At 47.8% G+C, this 20,123-nt stretch overlaps 1 protein-coding gene across 24 annotated transcripts in view; it reads right to left on the bottom strand.

The window, feature by feature from the left end:
* The window catches only part of NEDD4L (NEDD4 like E3 ubiquitin protein ligase), a 1,578,130-nt gene that overhangs the window by 208,390 nt on the left and 1,349,617 nt on the right, over positions 1 to 20,123 (bottom strand). For all 24 annotated transcript variants that reach the window (XM_078674880.1, XM_078674887.1, XM_078674878.1 and 21 more), the window contains one exon: positions 624 to 853. In XM_078674880.1, the coding sequence (XP_078531006.1) occupies positions 624 to 853 (230 nt within the window). The remainder of the gene's footprint in view (positions 1 to 623; positions 854 to 20,123) is intronic.

The raw sequence follows: 20,123 nt of genomic DNA, 5'->3' as shown, positions 1-20,123 counted from the left end.
CAAAAGAGACAGTATGGTTGCAAAAGCATCAACAAATAGCTAGTAATCCTCTGCAACGATATTAGAATCAGTTTAATAAAAGTCAGATTTAAAAATGCTGTAGCTAAGCCCCTGTAGTATGCATAGAGTTTCTTATGTTTCCTATAATTACCTATATATAGAGTACAAAAAATAAACATGTTGCTATAGATCTCTTCTTTCTGCTGCCCACTGTCTATTTCAGAAAACATATCAGAAGAAATAAAAGCCAGGGCTCACTTTCTTTGTTTCAACTGCAGCTGTAATTATGCTTTGTATCCTGCCTTTCTTTGTCGCTGCTGGCTCTAGCTGCAGACATTATGATATCACAACTCATCTGTAAAAACGTATTGTAAATGAGCAGCTACGTCATTCTATTATTACAGGTGAGTAGAGACGTCACAACTTGACTTTCATAAGAAAAGTAGGGACGTTTGTATACTGGGGTTGCAAACATCCACTTATAATACACACAAAGAACAGTTATTAACAAAAGAACAAAACAGTTGTTATACCATACTGCCAAGAGTTTGTGTTTGAAACAAGCTAAAAATGGCTCTAAAGGGGCCACTTGTGAAGAAAGTGGAATCCTCTGATATACATACGTGGCAGAATATTCAAAGAGGCCATAGTAAGGATTGAACATCTCCTTGGATAAAAGGAAGAACCACTCCCTGGCAACACCGCCATAGTCCAGTCCCTTCTCCGACTCGAACTCAATCCAGAGCCTGGCCTTTAGGACATCGGGTCGCTTCACAGACATGATCCGCCTGTAGGACTCCTCGAAGATGTTATTCCTGTGGAGTTTCATTTCGAACCTGTTGGGTATGTCAGCCTGGAAGAGAAAACTGCAGAGTCAGCGGCTTACAGTGAGCGGCATCCCTGGGGTTGAACAGTATTGATTCTGACTGCAGCTAAACAACAGCGAGGCCTCAGAGGACTTTGGAATAAATAGCCATTACTGCTGGATCTCAACAACAAATCAAGGCTGCTCGGGCCGGTCTTACCCATCCTCTCCTCTCCAGGGGGCAATCACTTCAAAAGCAGCAACATCAGGGAAGGCACAGCTTATGAAACGTGGCTGGCATCACTACCTGCATCTTAGAGCAAACTAAATAATGCACACATGAAACACAATCATAAAATGGAATCCAGGTCTGTAAAATGCTCGGGGTCCATTTGAAAACACAGGGCGTGATTTGGAGTACGTGTTACTCCGTCACAAACATGGCAGATATCCGATTTGCTGTATTACGAATGCATCGTACACGGTGGCACTTGTAATAAGGCGGAAGGGATATTGGTGATGGTGTGACGAAGTGACCCGACTGCCAAACTCTAAATCAGGCCCAAAGTCATTAATATGCGCTCTGAAGGCTTACAACTACTTTTGACTGTTCTTCGTCGATTCCATTGACAATAGACACAATTCAGGTATCATGAAGTACCTTGGCAGGTGGTCTTGATGGCTACCTTGAATAATCAATGCACATGCACATGCCTCAGGGAAAACAATAGCCATCTTGGCAACAACAAAATGAACATGCATGTCTTTAGAACAGAAGAACCCTCTGGATGAAGAAGCCCTTCATGATGCAACGGTTGCTATGGTTATGTACCATATGGAAAAGAATGTTACCTACTGTACTGAGATGTTTTAACTACCATACTGGCGCAATGTACTTTATAATCCGATCTTTTTTTTTAAAATATAAAGTATGTTAAACAAAAATGCAATGGTCACTTTGCAAGCCTACGTATCAAGAACATGTTCTCCAAAGATGCAAAAGCCTACGAGAATTTATGGGATCCTTCATCACTTCCAAGCAGGCCTTCCTAATCCTCCCAACTTATGAGTGGTATAGTGACTTTTATCTTCGCTCTATGGAGCCTTGGCAACCAGGTAAGAGTATCTACAGGCAGAAAATGCAGGCTTGCTGCTTTGAGATTGAGCGAGGGATGGTAAGGAACCATTACTCTGCATGGGGCTGCACAACAGATGGAGAATGGAGCACAGTAGGCCTACAGGCTCTAGTACTGCCACAAAAGTTGGAAATTCAAGATAACTATCTGAATTTTGCTGAATGCCATGGGTTCAAATACAGTGTGAAGACCAAGTAGCTAGAAAAATATTCAATCACCCGGGGGCAGCTCACTCGGAGGAGCGTCGCCTCACTTAATTGGCCCAGAGACAAAAAAAAATGATTATGAAGTTAATTCATTACCATTTTATTTACTGTCAACCCGTCCTGAACCGAATGTCAGGACAGGGTGGGGCTACCTGACTGTGCACTAGTTTATGGTGCGCATGTCCCTTTGGCGGGTCATCTTGCGTTGGCCAGCCTGACATGCGCACTATAAAACTCTCAACCCGGCTTTCTTAGACAGCCAGGTTGAGAGCCTACAAAAGCCTCCAGTGTCCTCAGGAGAGGCAAGAGAGGCCGCTCTTTCCAATACTGGCACTGCTCTCATGCAGCAACAGGATTGGTCAAACCCAGCTGGACGTGACCTCAGGAGAAGATGTCGACCGGAGCGAGGAGAACGTGTCTACGGAAAGCACTGTAAGTACCTATTTATTTATTTATTTTGTGTATTTATGTATTTTCTTTTAAATGTATTGACCCTTTTTCCCGCTCGTCTAATAGACGGACTTTCCAGCCACCACTGCAATCACCACTATACCTGTGGTTCTGTCTTAGTAAATTTACTGTCCTGAACCACAGCCAATTAACTTGTACATCTATTAGTTTGATTATCTATGTCTTCAATAAGCGGCAAATAAAACAGGAGAGTTGTGGTAATCCTCTCCATAAAAAAATATACTTCTACTGATTCAGGTGACTGAAGGATGTAGGTAAATGGCTGTATGTTCAAATTCTGCATTAAGGAGTATCCAAATAGATACAAGCACATGAACCCTCCCCCTCCACCCCCACAACAGACCTTTGGCTCTTTATGAGGTAGCTACACAATAGGCAAGCAACACTCCAGTTTACATAGCCTACATTGTGCCAATTGTGCTAATTTCAGGTTATCAATTTCCTTTCAGCAAGGCTGACAATTAGTGAATAGGTCCTCTGGCAGAATGATGTCAAGCGTTTCGGAAAAAAGACTATTGGACAGCTGTATTCATGTGCTGTGTACAGCACCAGGGACCGATCAAAATGTTATTGCAGAGTTCAGCACTGTTGCCTTAAAAAATGTGTCCCATGTGGCTAACTGACATGCAAGTGAGTGACGGTCATTCACGCACACAAGGCCCTCCACGGCACCGGACCAGCATACCTGAACAGCCGACTCAAATTCCACCCACCCCAAAGAACCCTTCGATCAGCCCAGCTCTCCTACTCCGTGGTCCCCACACCAGAAAGACCAGATTGGGAGGCCGCTCCTTCTCCTTTCTTGCGGTCAAAGCCTGGAACGCCCTTCAGCTCCACCTTAGACAGACAACATCGCTCCCCATCTTCGCAAGAAACCTCAAAACCTGGCTCTTCGACAGACCCCCTCCCTCCTTGATGGAATGGAACCTACACCACCAACCCCTAGCACTTTGAGACCTTTAAGGGTAAGTAGTCATGCTTAAACTCCTGATTGATTGATTGATGTGCAAGTATGCAATAGTATGGAACCCAACTGAAGACCTCTCGTCCTGCTAGAGAAAACATAGGGTGCATCCTTTATTGGTGCATACATTGAATATACCTTTAAATTAACTGAAGGTCGAACTTCAGCTGCTTCTGTAGGCTAACTGATACAATTTACAGAATCAGAAGCTTGCTATTTAAGTTAAGTAGTTGAGCTGGACTGTGCTAATCCGAAAAATAACCTAAAAGGGAGCTACTGACCATTTAGAAACTTTGAAGGGAAGGAACTTGTCGAAGGTAGAAATGTTTAGTTTGCACTGTGAGAAACCTATTGCAGAATATCTGATTCCCAAACACTACTTGGCCAACATGATGATATGTAGACTTCAGAATTTGTGGCAGTGACTCAGGTGCAGACTTCAGAATAGATCCTTTTCGTTTGCAATAAAACAAGTACATTTCTCTCTGACATTTATATAACCCAAACCTAGCTTAGAAAGCGGCTATTGAGTTCCATGCTAGTCCCAGGAAAATAAGACACTACTGGAGGACGATGAGGTCACATTCATTCACAATGATGCCTCTGCATATGGGGAATGTTTAGCACTGTTGATAAGCTATTGTCTATACCCATTCTTGATTTTATTTCTTAAATGTGTAGAGCAATTTTAAGACACAGCATTCAATACAGCATTAAATCAATGGGATGGTTGGAACTGCTTCCATTTAAGACAAATAACTTTAGAAATTATCTAGTGAATACAGGCGATTGGCCTGTTTTTTCCAATGTTAGGTTGCAGGTTTTGGACTCTCTTCCCTTAACTTAGAAGGATCACTTTTTAGTTAAGTTTAGCTGGCCTGTTACATCTCGGAAGGGTGAACAGGCTGAGGAGGTCCCCCACTCATACTGACCATATAGTAAAGTCAAAGTAAAGTTAAGCAAGGTGAGCTTTTGGGCTCTCTAACAGACTACTCCCAAGCTGTTGGGTAATATTGAAACAGACGACACTATGATGGATAGCTGGATCCGCTCAGAGGTTAACAAACTTCCTTCCATAACGTCTTGAAAATTCTGTAGAAGTACACACCTTACACAGGTCTGCTACTTGGTTCACTGAAATACTCGCAGCGGAAAAATAATTTTGCAAAAAGGTTTAGAAAAATTGGTGTAAGGGGTATCGTACGTAAGATAAAGATATCTATTGGGCAGCCAATAGGATATACCATGCCTCCTTTAAGAATGCTAAAAAAGTATTTTTAGAAAACAGGATTGAAGCGGGTTGCAACAAATCACGAGCAGTAGTAAATAAATTCATGGCCTCTAAGTCTGCCACTCTCGTTAGAGTGGTGTAAAAAATTGGTTTCTTTTTTCCAAGAGAAGATCCTCAAAATTCAATCTGATTTGGTTACATCCTCTATAAAAGAAGTTAGCTCAATTTCTCCCAAGGAAGTGACAGAGATGGGGAATTCTCCCTTTCTTCCTTCAATTCTATTTCCTTGGAGGAGTCTCTCGCCATCATTCGGAGTTTTTAATCTGGCTCACCAAGGGATCCCTGTCCACAGATCTGTTCATTATAGGTGCAGAGGTAAATAATGCACAGCTGAAAAAAATGTTGAATGACTCCTTAGCTATGGCAGTGGTCCCTTCTGTTTGGAAACAGGCAAAAATTCTTCCTTTACTGAAAAAGCCTTCGGCCAACCTCAAAATACCGACCAACTATAGGCCTTATTATTTGCTTCTGGCGCGGCCAAAGCTCTACGAGAAATTTGTGAAAAAACACCTCTCTAGGGTGCAAAAGATCATTAGACTCCAGACAGATAGCCAATCAGGTTTCAGACCGAACCTAAGCACTGAAACTTCTCTACTTGAGCTATCTGAGCAAATCAAATTCATCTTGAACACAGGAGGCAAGGTGGTGCTGATTTTGCTAGATCTATCAGCAGCCTTTGATACGGTCCCTCACTTTATGGAGAACAAGTGGTTTGGACCCACCCGGATGCATCAGGCAATAGGGTCATAACAGTTGGGGTCCCTCAAGGTACTGTCCTTAGCCCCACCTTGTTTAATATCTGCTTTATCTCTCTTGCCTTCCTGGTGGAATCATCTGGTGCCAAGTTTATATCATATGCAGATAACACTCAGTTACTTTTCTCCTTTAGTAAAGGTAAAGACATTGCCCCGGACTTAATCAGGCCCTGCCTGATTGCAGTGTTCTTCTGAAGGCATCTTAATCACCTGATGTGCAATGCCAATAAGATTGAAATACTTATTTTTGGCATGGACACTCCTCCTAATTGGTTGGCCTGCTGGCCGGAGGGAGCACCTCTACCAGTCCCTCAAACAGAGGTAGTTAAGAATCTAGGATTTAAATTTGATAACCTGATATCGTTCCAGCCTCAAGTTAGATCTGTGATAGGAACTTGCTTTGGGCTCCTCTGTGTGTTGAAAAAGGGTCTGTTACAGCCAGGAAGACTGTAAGTAAGTAAGTAAAGTAAGCTTTATTCGATTTTACCAATAAAATCATAAAAGCACTACAAAGAAAATTTATATATACAACAATTAAAATATCATATACATGATTGTTTTTCAAATGTTAAAGTAAGCGCCTATTTGTATCAATCATTTAAAAAACAAAATAAAACACCATGATTTACAAAAAATTCAATATAATAAATAGCGATATGACAAGAGGTGAGGAAGTTTTAACCCAAAGATTTTCTGTACCTTATAACCAATTTTAAAAAACATGCGATGGCAAATATAACATGGTCGTCTTCTAGCTGTAACATTTTTAGAAAAGCTGATCTGCATTTTCGTAGCCCCCATCGTTTTAAAAACGGCTTCAAACATTGTTGTCTGGGGTTGGTATATAGTTTGCAAAAAAACATTATGTGTATGTTAGATTGCACCGAGGTGTTGTCACATGGGCAGATCAATTTGTTAGATGACCAGTCATTGATGTTAGGTAAGGTAACCATGCGAAAGAAAATCCCCAGGCGCAGGCGGGACAAAAGCATTCGATGGTATGGGCTAGGTACCACAACCAGGTAGGTTTGCAAACCTTCGTTGGGGGTAATTTCCTGATAATTTAAAACTGTTTGTCTTGATTTTTCAAGGGTCCATCTACCAGTTTCTTGATGGATGGTTATCATTTTTTTTAAAGCTGATCTTTAGACACCCTCCAAAGTTCTAGGATTATCAAAGTACTCTGGGTGTCCCAGATCAGTAAATATTGATCTTACATACGATAACCACCTGACATTGGCAACCCCATCTAGGGCCAAACAGTCTTCAATTAAATCTCTGTTAAACCGGGGGCGGAGCCAGACCAGCGGCCAAGATGGTCGCCCGGGCTCCCGGCTCCGCCGGCTCTCCTCTCCCGCCGCCTGATTCCATCGCCCACCCCGCACAGCTCCGGTGCTCCCGTGTGTCGGATGGGGCGCTAAGCAGATGCGTCCGACTCCGAGGGATTTCCGTGCTCTGAAAGTGAAGCTGCGGACCTCCGTGATTTTGGCCTGCACGAGCCTTGACGCCGGGACCCCGCGTGATCTTGTGGCCGCCTGAGACGTGCACCAACAACGGCCGCACGGCCCCAGAAGGTACCGGTGAACCGCTATGCCGGTCAGCCCGCCCCCGAGAACTACACTCCGCATCGCAGTTACTTCGGGCTGGTTGCGGAGCTTTACCGCTGTTGCACCATCCTGACTGCGGGGGCTCGTATGTGTTCATACGCCACGAAGTGGGGGCGATGCCTCTATAGTGTGCTAACGTTGGGGAACTGTTGACGCCATCCCCCCTCTCCTGAAACCTAGGGCGGGCGGCCCTGACACTGGTCGATGCGGCGTTCTGTTGGGGGTCCCTCCTGTGAGTAGTGTTGCGGTGTGGTGTGTCCGCAAATGGCGTTGGCAGCGCGCACAATGGATCGAGGGGAGTGGGATCATATACCTCCCGTGCGCTGGAAGGGCGGAATTGGATCCGGATCGCTACAGGGGTGAGCCCGGTATCACTGGAATGGGGGATAAACACCTGCCGCCGGTATCCTTATTGTGAGACATTGTTTATGTGGCCCCTGCTCGGCCTTGTTGTGCAAGCACTGTGGTGAGACCTTGCTTTTTCTCTATCGGCGGCGAGAGGGGAGGTTCGCTCCTTGAAGACTCCCTGTTTGTTTTTTCATTGACTGCTTCATGGACATCCGATTCCAGGGATACTTCGTCTCATTGGAGCGACCACCGGCTATGTTTTACTCTTCTCCCTCTCGCGCGCATCTCCTGGTGACGAGTCTTGCTGTGGGTGCAGGACACTACAAAATGGCTGTCCTTGTTGTGCTACATATTGTTCTCCGGATCGTGGACGGCTAAAATGGCGGCGGATGAACTTTGACTGCGCAGTTACCTGGAACATTGTGAGGCTTCCTGTTCTTTTCTGAGCTGGCCTGCCCGTTCAGTGCGATATCCTGTTTGCCTTTTTCCCCTTCCTAATATTTGCGGCATACTTACGTTTGGGGCTACATGAGTCGTGTGCATCAATGACACTCTGTTCCTTTGTATCAGCATGGGGAGCTTTCCATCTTGCTCGGGTAGCTTGAGGGGCTGGGCTGCAATTGTGATTCTGAACCCGTTGCTTCTTGACGCTTTATTATTCATTCTGATATCATTGTAATGATGTGTGGCGGTGGGGGGGGGGCCGGGGGCCTGTACTGGGGACCCTCCATGTCTTCATCTTTCCCTATCGTGGGGTTTTCTTGTTTTCTTTATCTTTGTGTGAATATTGTCTCTTTTTCTTCTTGTTGTCTCTCTTCTCTATATTTCGGGTTTAGACACGGGGCGACAGGCACGCTGCTAGGGGGGTAGGCCGTAGCCGTATGCAGAGGTGCAGGGTGGGGGGATATTTCTGTTTTTCATTTTTCCCTTCTGTTCTATGGCCTTTAACTTTCCTTTTAATTTTTGCTTTCCCTTCTTTCCTCCTTTCTTTCTTGCGGGTCTGATTAGAGATGACTCTCCGTGCGTTTTCCTGGCTTAGATAAATGGTGTATGTTTTTTTTTTTTACTGCTTTATTACACGGCGGGCGGATACGGTCTAGGTGGGGACATGTAATGTTTATTGAATATCCTGTTTCTACGTCCTGACATGGATATCCTGCCTACGATGGTCCTGCTGTGAATATCCTATTTCATGTGTAATCCTGGCTTTGGAACGGTCTAATTGTGCGGTATCAGATCCTGCTCTTCTTTAACTTTAATTTACAAAACAAACCTTCCCTAATCCTGTGGCCGTATTGGTACTGAGTTCTCCTGAGTTACAGCATAGATCTGTGAGGTGTACCTTTGCATTGCTCCTGTTTTACATTGTTTGCATATTCTACCTCTATACCTATGTTCAACCGTGGCGGTTGGTGGACTCTGAATGTAACTGCTTAATGCTAATAAAGGTTTTAAAAAAAAAAAATCTGTTAAACCTAGCTTCATGTGTAACCCACACTTTATGCCAGAGCAAGATTGGGGACATCTTAATGATATCACTAAGATATTTAACTCCTACCTCGACATGTGACATGTACGTAGAGGTACTTTTGGCCACTCCCAATAGATACCGAATAAATTGGTTTTCACAACCCTGCAGGGAGTGGTCCTTCTCGATGCCCCATAAGCCCGCGCCATAGGTAGCTGTTGAAGCGCATTTAGCCCGATAAATCTGGACCAGCTCTTTAATAGGCTTACCGCCAATTCTATCAGAAAAAGCGCGCAAGGCGCCAATAGTGCGACTATATGCCAGCTTTCTGGCTGCTATTGCAGCCTGCCAGCGACACCGTCTATCAAACAGAACTCCTAGATAACAAAATTTATCAGTAGGTGCGATTTTTTGTTTATCTAGGTATATAGTGTATGGGGCTCTATTAAACTTTCGAGTACATGACATGGTAAATGTTTTCGAGATATTAACTCTGAGACCTCTGTCCTTCATATAACATGCAAAATTGGTTACCGCCCTTTGTAAACCGACTTGGGTCTGGGACATTATGGCCGCGTCGTCGGCATACAATAAAATTGGAACAGGTAAACCTTTGACAGTTGGGTAGTCATTTGGTAGAGAAGAAAGGTGCTGTCCAATTGAGTTTATATAATAAGTAAAAAGCTGCGGGGCCAGAATGCAGCCTTGTCTCACCCCTCTAGAAATCGAGAATTTCTCAGAACATTCCCCCTGTTTGCCAAACCTCACTCTTGCCCCTGCCTCTTTATAGAGTTCTTTAATAAAAATGATAATGTGATTGTCAATACCCAGTTCACCCAGTGTGACCCACAGTAATGAATGATCAACACAGTCAAAGGCGGAGCTTAGGTCGATAAATGTTATAAAGAGGGCTCCGCTCTTGACCTGGGTATACTTAGACATAAGGAGGGACAAGTTTAGACATTGTTCAATTGTCCCAATTCCTCTTCTAAAACCATATTGTAAGTGGGACACAACATTATGGTCTTCCTCCCAGCGTTGTATTCTCTTTAAAATAATTCTTCCTGCCACTTTCATTAAACCATCCAATAAGGATATCGGCCTGTAACAGGTAGGGTCGTCCCTGCTACCCTTTTTAAATATAGGGACCACGATAGCATCCGTCCAGGTTTCAATGAACCCGCTTTGGTTTCCCTTATTCAAAACATTTGTAAGCAGGGGGGCCCAGAAATCCGGTTCTGCTTTGTAAACATCTACCGGAATACAGTCAGGTCCTGGAGCTTTGCCTGATGCACTTTCCCTGATGGCATCGTGAACTTCCTCTATAGTAAAGAATAAGTCTATGGGAAATGGGTGGGTTAAGGGGTATTCAAGGCCACTATTGTCTACTCTATTTTCTATAATGGGACACACATCTAATGATGATATAGTGTCTCCAACCATTGTGTGATTATATAGTTGACAAAAATGAGTTAACCATCTTTCACCGGTTATGGCTAGGTCCATAGTGTTAACACTTTCCCTTGGTTGGTATAGGGTTTTTACCGCCCTCCAGAAGAGAGAACTATTCTTCTGTCTAGAAGCCTCAGTCAGTGATTCCCACGCTTCCTTTTTCAAAGCCAATCTTCTTTCTTTGATAGCTGATTTATATAATTTCCTAGTCTCGCGTATTAACGGAGGATTTCTTGGTTTTAGAGACAAGGCTCTTTTTAGATCTTTCAACGCCTTCGTGCACTTTCCGTTAAACCACCCATCAGGATTTGTTGGATTTCCTTTGGGCACTCGGACCAGCATATTTTTAATGTGACGTTGGATGTTTGCAAATGCGGACATAACGTTCCTAGGAGCGCCATGTTCCTCCAAACAGATAACAACATCAGCAGCACATTGGGTGAGCACATTCTGTAGGAACACTCGGGGCACAATTTTTTCCCATTTGACGACATATCCATTGGTTCTGGATAGATTGATCTTATATGGGTAAGTGCGGGCAATCCCCTTTTAACGTGGCGCCCAGTCACGTTTACTCCGATTATCAGAGGATAGTGGTCACTCGATAAATCCTTTCCAACTTCCCAGGAGGTTATAAACCCTGGGTTGGCAGGGGTGATTAAAGCAAAGTCAATTGTCGAGTTACAGCCTCTGCCATAAAAGGTTGGCTCGAATGGGGCAGGTGGTGAGCAAGTCTGGTTGGCAAATGAAAAATCAAAATTAAAAACAATGCCATTCAAAAGGGACCCCATCTTGGTGTGAGAGAAATGTATTGGACCCTCCTCCCCATAATCTGACAGACCGCACAAATCTGTTTCAGAGGGTGAACAGATGGTGCAATTAAAATCCCCCACCCAGACAATCTTTTTTGCCCCCACACAGTCATCTGCAAATCGGGTAAGATAGCTCAGCATGTTTGTCATTATGGACTCCATTTCACTAGTAGACATATTATTGTAAAAATTCACTAGTAGAATATTTTCATTGAGGCCCCATTTAAATGATAATAGTTGGAAATATTGACTAGAGAAAAATGTATGTACCTTTACATCCGCAGTAGTTGAAACATAAATGCAGAGACCACCCTTGTTATGTCCCTGTACTGATGGCATAGCCGGGGAATGAAAGGTCTGGTAGCCTAGCAAGACTGTAATTTAGGCTCTTTTCACTTCTAGGCTGGACTACGCCAATGCTCTGTACCCTGGACTGCCAGACTTTGTTATCCATAGACTGCAGGTGGTTTAGAATGAAGCAGCCTGACTGCTTCTTAATGTTCTTTGGCTGAAGGAGTACCAAGATGACCGCACACTAGCAGAGCTCTGGAGGCCACTAAGAGCACCTGGGTGCTACCAGACCGTCTGGGGAACAGAGCGGACCACAGTTGGCCTGTTTGACAGTGTTCTAGTGCAGCCTCTCGGAGACTGTAACATGGCTCCAGAGATGGCGGCCAGCGGACCCACAATTGGGGAAGGAGCTCTGCTGCGACTGAGAGGGCACTGAAAAGCGGGCTAATGGTGGAGGTGCAAACGGGTTATAGAACCTGTCCTTGGGGAGAGAAGCGTCCGAACTAGCCTGTTCTGTGGTGGTCTAGCGCTGGCTGCCGTGCAGCACAGCTCTTGTGACTATGACCTCGGGTGAGGAGCCCGGCTTCCATGGGGATACCCGCATAGAAGATTACGGGGAGAGGCCTACCCCTGAGCTTAACAGCCCTGTATTGTGGGGAGGCTCTGCGAGGACTGCAGAAGTGGCTGGTTGTGCTCATTTCTTGTGTCCACCACCCCGCCAGGCTGGGCCATGGGCTTTGGCGGCTCTCAGTGCCTTTCCGCTTTCCAGGGATCTGGGAGGAGGGGGACTGGGCAGAAGGGGCCTGCATAGCCTGTGTGAGCGGCCTGCGTGAAGGCAGCTCCAGTATGGCTCGCAGTTCGGAATTGCCCCCTGTGACCTTCTGAAGATTGGCTCTTTCAGCGACAGGCACTAGGACGATCCGAGGGACAGGAGCAAGTCTTGTCAAGTGGAGGGAATGCGATGAGGAAGCACTGATGATGAACTAGTGCCTGGCCTAAACCATCTTTTGTTGGCAATGGGCTGCAGCCCATGTGTGAGTAGGAGCGGACGGGTGGGGGCACCAGTGATAAAGTCTTTGACATGCCGGGAGTCATGAAAAGTGCACAGTGTGGTTTACTGGAAGAGGCCTGAGTGGCAGAGGCCTGATATAGCCACCCATGGGCAGAGTTGCACTCGTGGGGGTCTGGTGGAGCCTGCGCGGACAGCGTCATAACTACTTGGACACTATTTGCAGCAAGAAAGGTGCTAAAGAGGTGGGGCTTGCCCGGATTTGGTAATGACTTGAAGGGGGGACAGAATGGGTGAGCTGAACTTGATACTGAAGGCAGTGAACGCCATCAGGGAGGTAGAGTAAAATCAACAAGGTATCTATTGGCCTGGGAATACTGCGAGATGACCATCATAAGGTGGCCGACAAGGTCAAATGACACTCAAAGGTGCTGGAGGGTCTGGAGCCAAGGGTGCGAGGGCTGCAGGGGAAGTTGACTGCTTTGCTACACTGAATGGAGCTCCTTGATTGCCAAGAAGATGATGCTGAAAGACGCAGTCACCACAACAACATCCACATCATGGGCCTTCCATAAAAAGCAGAAGGCTCTAAGATGTCTCATTCCTCAAGACTAGGCTGGCCACAGTGATAGCTACCGATGACCGCAGTTCTTCATCCTGTAGCGGGCACACCAAGTTCCTGTGAAACTGCCTCGATCTGGAGTACTGCCAAGGGCAGTGGTTGCCAGTCTCCTGCATTACAAGGACAGAGATATAATACTGGAAAGGATTAGAGAAGGCTGGCGATTTCGAGTAGAGAATGCAGATGTGGCAGTCTTTCCAGACTAAACAATGGCAGTGCAGCCAGAGAGAGAGTCTATTTTCGCTATTAAGAAACAACTGTGAGACCAAGGACTCGGTTACATGCTCCTGTTCCCTAGCTACCTTGAAGTTGTAGTTGATAATCACTCACTGTTCTTCCATCCCCCGCCAGCTGCTTGGAACTGGCTGGAGACTTACAAAGCTAGACCAGGAACGTGGACCCTTGAAACCAAAGCGCGGGCACGGGTTCACCAAGGAAGGGCTGGCAGTGGACATCCTGCACGGCAACAGATTGAGAAGGAGAAAGCAGCGACTGTTACGGCATCCTCACTGGGAATGTAGCTGGAGAGGAAACCTAAAGAAACAGGCTTGTCCTCCTCCTCTAAGAGTCTGGACTAGGAGACACTTAGGAAGGACCTCACCATAGGGCCACTGCTGACGCCCAGAGCAGTGGACAACGTCTAAGACTCATGTGCTATTGCAGGTTTAGGACCTTTTATTGGTGCAATGTGAGGAGATGGATGGGGGCTTTGGACCTGTTCTATTCCCCGCTTCTTTCTCATGTGAATGAACTGGTTGAGTTGAGGATTGGCCTAGAACTCGCCAAGGTGTTGGGATGGATGGGAAGGGGGGTGAAGCTCCGAAGGAGACAAATTCGACATAATACTAGTGTATGAAAATTAACTCAAGATGGGCTCTTTGCAGGGCGCTGGGCTGGCTATTCCCTCACAAATAAACCCATGTACTGTGTTATGGCATCGTGAGTTTGTTTTCTACGACTTGGTTTGAAGTATTGTTTCAGCCAGGAGGGTTGTTGATTCTCTGGCCTGGAGAGTGAAGTTGGGGTTTGTTTAATTGCTTGTCACGAGGACGTGTCCCCTGACTTGGACGGGCGGGACATACCTTCTAACTTGTGTCCGTTTCCGCCCCGTCCGCAGGATCCCCGTGATGTGGCTTGGAGCGGCTCCGAGTTTCCTTCGCTGCCTACGCTGTTGGCCCTCCCCGCTCTGACGTCAGGGGGGAGTCCCCTGTCTCTTCCGCCGGTCAGCCTATCCGGTGCAACATCGTCATCGCCAACGGACCTATCAGCAGGGCCTGCGGAGAATAAGGAAGTGCTGGGCATGAACCCTGGCGCGCTGCCTGACGGGAAGACGCCGACCCGCGAGGAAGACGCCGACATAGAGGACAACGGACGGAGTGAAGCAACGTCGCCGGTTACACCTGAGGAAAGACGCGACAAGCCAGGAGGCCACCGGACCCACGAGCCGCCCTGCCACACTTCCAGGGGAGAAGTGTGGCTGACCAAGGTACGAGGGCGTCTACAGGGGTTGTTTACTGCACGGGGTGGGACCGGATAGATCGAGGGTAACCACGGGGCCCTGCACGCACTGTTCATAGCGAAGCTGTACACACGGTGGTGGAACCTGGTGATCCCTCACTTGCCCTTCCCCTCTTTCCTACGTGTCCCCTGTCCACGCCACTAACGAGGCTCTCCTGTGTCTCTTTCCTCCCTGTTGATATCCGGAGCCGTGGAGCCACAGGAAGAGAGAAAAGTGACCTTGAGGTGCATCTTGTCTGAAGAAGACGTCCTACAGGCGATAAGGAACCCTTGAGAGTATATTGACTTTGCCCTGGGCCAAGCCCCTTCTGTTTTCAGTTAGCAATAAAGAGCTTGTGGACTACACGTTTTGGGTTGAGTCCTCCCTTCCCCGACCCCTACGTCACAATTGGCGAGCCAGCCAGGAGCTGTAGAAGAACCTCCCGTTCGATACAGGATGGAAAACATATTGACCCAAATGGAAGCTGACCGGAACGCTTTCACGATGGCCATCCAAAACCAGTCTGAGAATATTCTGAAACTGGCTGAGGGTCAGACCCAGCTAATGACTGTCATTGGACAAGGAAGGGCCACCGCACCACCCCCAGGCACGGTGGTTCCGTTGCAAAAATTCACCCCGGGGGAAGACCCCCTGGCTTTTTTCCTGAACTTTGAAAGGGCAGCAAGAGCCAGTGCATGGCCGGGGGAGAGGTGGCCGTTCTACTTAGCACCCCTGTTGATAGGGGAAGCACAGGCGGCCTATCAAACGGTGAACAGGGATGGCACCGCTGTCTATGCTGTAGTCAAGCAGTATATCCTTGACCGATTGGGCGTGGACGAGGAAACCCATCGCACTCGGTTTCGACAAGAAAAAGGGTCCCCAGGGGATTTGCCCAAGACACTGTTCTTCAAGTTAAAAGAGGCCGCCGATCTGTGGCTCAAGCCACAGGATGGGAACATAGAAGCCATTATGAATAAGATATACCTTGAACAGTTTATTGAAGCGCTCCCGTACAGCACACAGAGGTGGCTCAAACAACATGCAGGACTAACATTGGACCATGCCATAGAGATGGCCACCTGTTATGCTAGGGCTCAAGGGAGACCATATGTGAGGGAACCCGAGAGACCACCTAAAACCATGCCTCCTAGTAAACCGGACAAGAAACCAATAAAGCCCCTACCTGAACCACCTAGAGTGCGAATCCAAAGGCCAGAACAGCTAAACACAGGGCCTCAATGTTACGACTGCGGGGAGTGGGGACATATAGCCCGGTATTGTAGGAGAAAGAAAGACAAAGAAGACGAACCCATGGACGTGAGCTACGCCCCCAGATCCATCCTTTACGCACAAGAAACCGGCACTACGTACTATGTAAGGGTTTCCCTTAACGGCAAAGAAATAAGGGCTTTGTTGGATTCGGGGTGCAAGCAGTCAGTGATACGAGAAGAGTTGGTAGAACCGTCAGACCTCATCCCGGGGAAACAGGTCCATATCCGTTGCGTACATGGCGACGTGAAGGCATACCCAATAGCATCAGTCACTTTATACTCTCCATCTGGAAAGGGACAACAAGTTACCTTAGGGGTTATGTCCAGATTACCTGAGTCCATCATCATAGGAACAGACAACCCCTCCTTTCCTCTTCTGTTACTTGAGGTCCTCCAACACTTGTCTCTTCCCCAAGATACACTCCTAGCATCCGAGCCCTGGGCTAGGGATACCCACTTCCGGACAGCCCAGTTGAATGATGCCAGTTTCACCAACGCGTGGCAGGTAGCACGTGACGGGAAAGATCCATCCACCAAAAGTTATCCTACGTTTGTGGAGAAAAACGGGTTGCTGTACCGAATCGCCAAAGCGGGTGCGGAACCACAACTGTTGGTTCCGAGCGACTTTCGCGATCAAATTTTGTTCTTCGGCCATGCCCATCTATTGGCAGGTCACTCAGGTGCTGAAAAGACGAGTCAAGCCATCTTACGCCATTTCTTTTGGCCCGGTGTTTACGCCCAAGTCCAGAAATATTGTCAGGAGTGTAGGATTTGCCAAAAACGTAATCCTTACACCCCTCCTCCTGTACCCCTGGTTCCCATGCCCATCATAGGGGTTCCGTTCGATCGCATAGGAATGGACCTTATCGGCCCTTTGCCCAAATCATCCCGAGGTCATCAATATGCCCTTGTCCTTGTCGATTATGCAACCCGTTATCCAGAGGCCTTTCCCCTGAAGGCAGCCACTTCAGCCGCCATAGCCCAGAGGCTCGTGGAAGTGTTCTCCCGTATGGGTTTTCCCCGGGAAATCGTTACGGACCAGGGCACCCCTTTTGTTTCCCGTCTGATGCAACAAGTATGTGGACAGCTAAACATCACCCATATCAAAACATCTGTGTACCATCCCCAGACAGACGGATTGGTCGAGCGATACAACGGCTCCCTAAAACTCACCCTGAAGAAACTTCTGTCTGGGGACGGGAAGAACTGGGATCAGTTGCTACCCCTTGCCCTCTTTGTCCTCCGTAGCCAGAAACAGTCTAGCCTAGGGACTTCCCCATTCGAGATGTTGTTCGGAAGAGCCCCTAGGACTCTCCTGGAAATAACAAAAGATAGCTGGGAAGCCGAGGGAGCCCAGGAAGCTGAGGCTCTGCTAGATTATACCCGCCAGCTACAGACCAGGTTACACAAGCTCAGAACGCTAGCACATGAACATCTGGCCATAGCCCAAACCAAACAGAAGGCCTTTTATGATAGAGGTAAGAAGTGGAGGATACTTGACGTTGGCGACTGGGTTCTTATCTTATTACCCTCCTCGTCACATAAAATGAGAAAGGAATGGCAAGGACCCTTTAAAGTCATCCGAAAAATAGGGCGAACGACGTATCTCGTTCAATTGGGAAGAGGAAAGACTCAAATGTACCACATTAACATCCTTAAGAAGTGGTTGGGCAAGCCTCCCCAGGACGTCCATGTTGTGTCTCCGATCCTAGATAACACCCATACGGTTGGAGATACCCCTATTAACCCACACCTGTCCACGGAACAAAGGGAAGAAATCAGTTCTCTTCTAATGTCCTTTTCAGGTATATTCTCTGATCGACCGGGACATACGCACCTAGCTGAACATCACATTGACACTCTTCCTAATGTGGTTGTTAAACAAAAACCCTATCGAATCCCCGAAGCGAGACGACTTGCCTTCCAGAAAGAAGTGCAGGACATGCTGAACGCAGGAATAATCGTGCCCTCCCATAGCAACTGGTGCTCCCCGGTGGTATTAGTCCCAAAACCGGACGGGAGCATCCGTTTTTGCATTGATTTTAGGGCCGTGAACAGGGTTTCCAAACAGGACGCATACCCCTTACCCCGGGTTGACGAACTGCTGGAGCGCCTTGGTGAGGCTCGTTACATCACCACCATAGACCTCACCAAGGGCTATTGGCAGATACCATTGGCAGAACAGGACAGGGAAAAAACAGCCTTCTCTACCCCTTCGGGACACTATCACTTCACTGTTCTGCCTTTCGGGTTACATGGGGCACCTGCCACGTTCCAAAGGGCTATGGACACCCTACTGGCCCCGCACTTGTCTTATGCTTCTGCCTACTTGGACGACATTGTCGTGTTCAGTAAGTCATGGGATGAACACATCACCCATCTAAGACACATTCTGTCTAGCCTAAAAGCGGCTAATCTCCATATAAATGCGAAGAAGTCCAGAGTAGCGTTCCAGCAAGTCAAGTACCTGGGCTATCTTCTTGGGGATGGCCGTATCATGCCTCAGACAGAAAAATTCGAAGCCATTAGGGCCTTGCCTTACCCCTCCACGAAAAAGGAACTCAGGGCCTTCCTAGGGTTGGTGGGGTATTACCGCCGCTTCATTTCCCAGTTTGCCCACATGGCCGGTCCCCTCACAGATCTCCTCGGTAAAACGGTCAGATCCTCCTCTTTGCCTCCTCCCTCTTCCGCCCACTTGTCCGCCTTCCAGGCTTTGAAGGACGCTCTGACTTCCTCTTCTGTCCTTGTGTCCCCTGACTTCAGCAAACCCTTCATTCTTCAAACCGATGCCTCTGGGGTGGGCATAGGGGCCGTCCTTTCCCAAGAGGATGTGCAGGGTGTTGAAAGGCCTGTCCTATTCATCAGTCGCAAGCTATTTCCTCGGGAACAGGCATATTCCACCATCGAGAAGGAATGCCTGGCTGTCAGGTGGGGGGTCGACAAATTGAAGTACTATCTCGAGGGGAGGCCCTTTGTTTTGTATACAGATCATGCCCCCTTGACTTGGCTCCAGCGTAACAGGGGTTCCAACGATCGGATTCTTCGATGGTTCCTAGCTCTGCAACCTTTCCAGATTGATGTCCGGCATCGTAAGGGTTCTCTGCAGGGGAACGTTGACTTTTTGTCCCGCTATCCTATTTCCCCCGATCGGGTCAATCCTGGGGGTGGGATGTGTCACGAGGACGTGTCCCCTGACTTGGACGGGCGGGACATACCTTCTAACTTGTGTCCGTTTCCGCCCCGTCCGCAGGATCCCCGTGATGTGGCTTGGAGCGGCTCCGAGTTTCCTTCGCTGCCTACGCTGTTGGCCCTCCCCGCTCTGACGTCAGGGGGGAGTCCCCTGTCTCTTCCGCCGGTCAGCCTATCCGGTGCAACATCGTCATCGCCAACGGACCTATCAGCAGGGCCTGCGGAGAATAAGGAAGTGCTGGGCATGAACCCTGGCGCGCTGCCTGACGGGAAGACGCCGACCCGCGAGGAAGACGCCGACATAGAGGACAACGGACGGAGTGAAGCAACGTCGCCGGTTACACCTGAGGAAAGACGCGACAAGCCAGGAGGCCACCGGACCCACGAGCCGCCCTGCCACACTTCCAGGGGAGAAGTGTGGCTGACCAAGGTACGAGGGCGTCTACAGGGGTTGTTTACTGCACGGGGTGGGACCGGATAGATCGAGGGTAACCACGGGGCCCTGCACGCACTGTTCATAGCGAAGCTGTACACACGGTGGTGGAACCTGGTGATCCCTCACTTGCCCTTCCCCTCTTTCCTACGTGTCCCCTGTCCACGCCACTAACGAGGCTCTCCTGTGTCTCTTTCCTCCCTGTTGATATCCGGAGCCGTGGAGCCACAGGAAGAGAGAAAAGTGACCTTGAGGTGCATCTTGTCTGAAGAAGACGTCCTACAGGCGATAAGGAACCCTTGAGAGTATATTGACTTTGCCCTGGGCCAAGCCCCTTCTGTTTTCAGTTAGCAATAAAGAGCTTGTGGACTACACGTTTTGGGTTGAGTCCTCCCTTCCCCGACCCCTACGTCACATTGCTGTTGCCCTGTTCTGGCATGAATACCCTCTGAAGAAGTCTTTGGCTGGAGGGTGGGATGGGAACGGGTGGGCATG

This window comes from Lissotriton helveticus, chromosome 2_1 (assembly GCF_964261635.1).
Source record: "Lissotriton helveticus chromosome 2_1, aLisHel1.1, whole genome shotgun sequence".
Lineage (NCBI taxonomy): Eukaryota > Metazoa > Chordata > Amphibia > Caudata > Salamandridae > Lissotriton > Lissotriton helveticus.
This window is presented reverse-complemented; position numbering and strand designations above follow the sequence as displayed.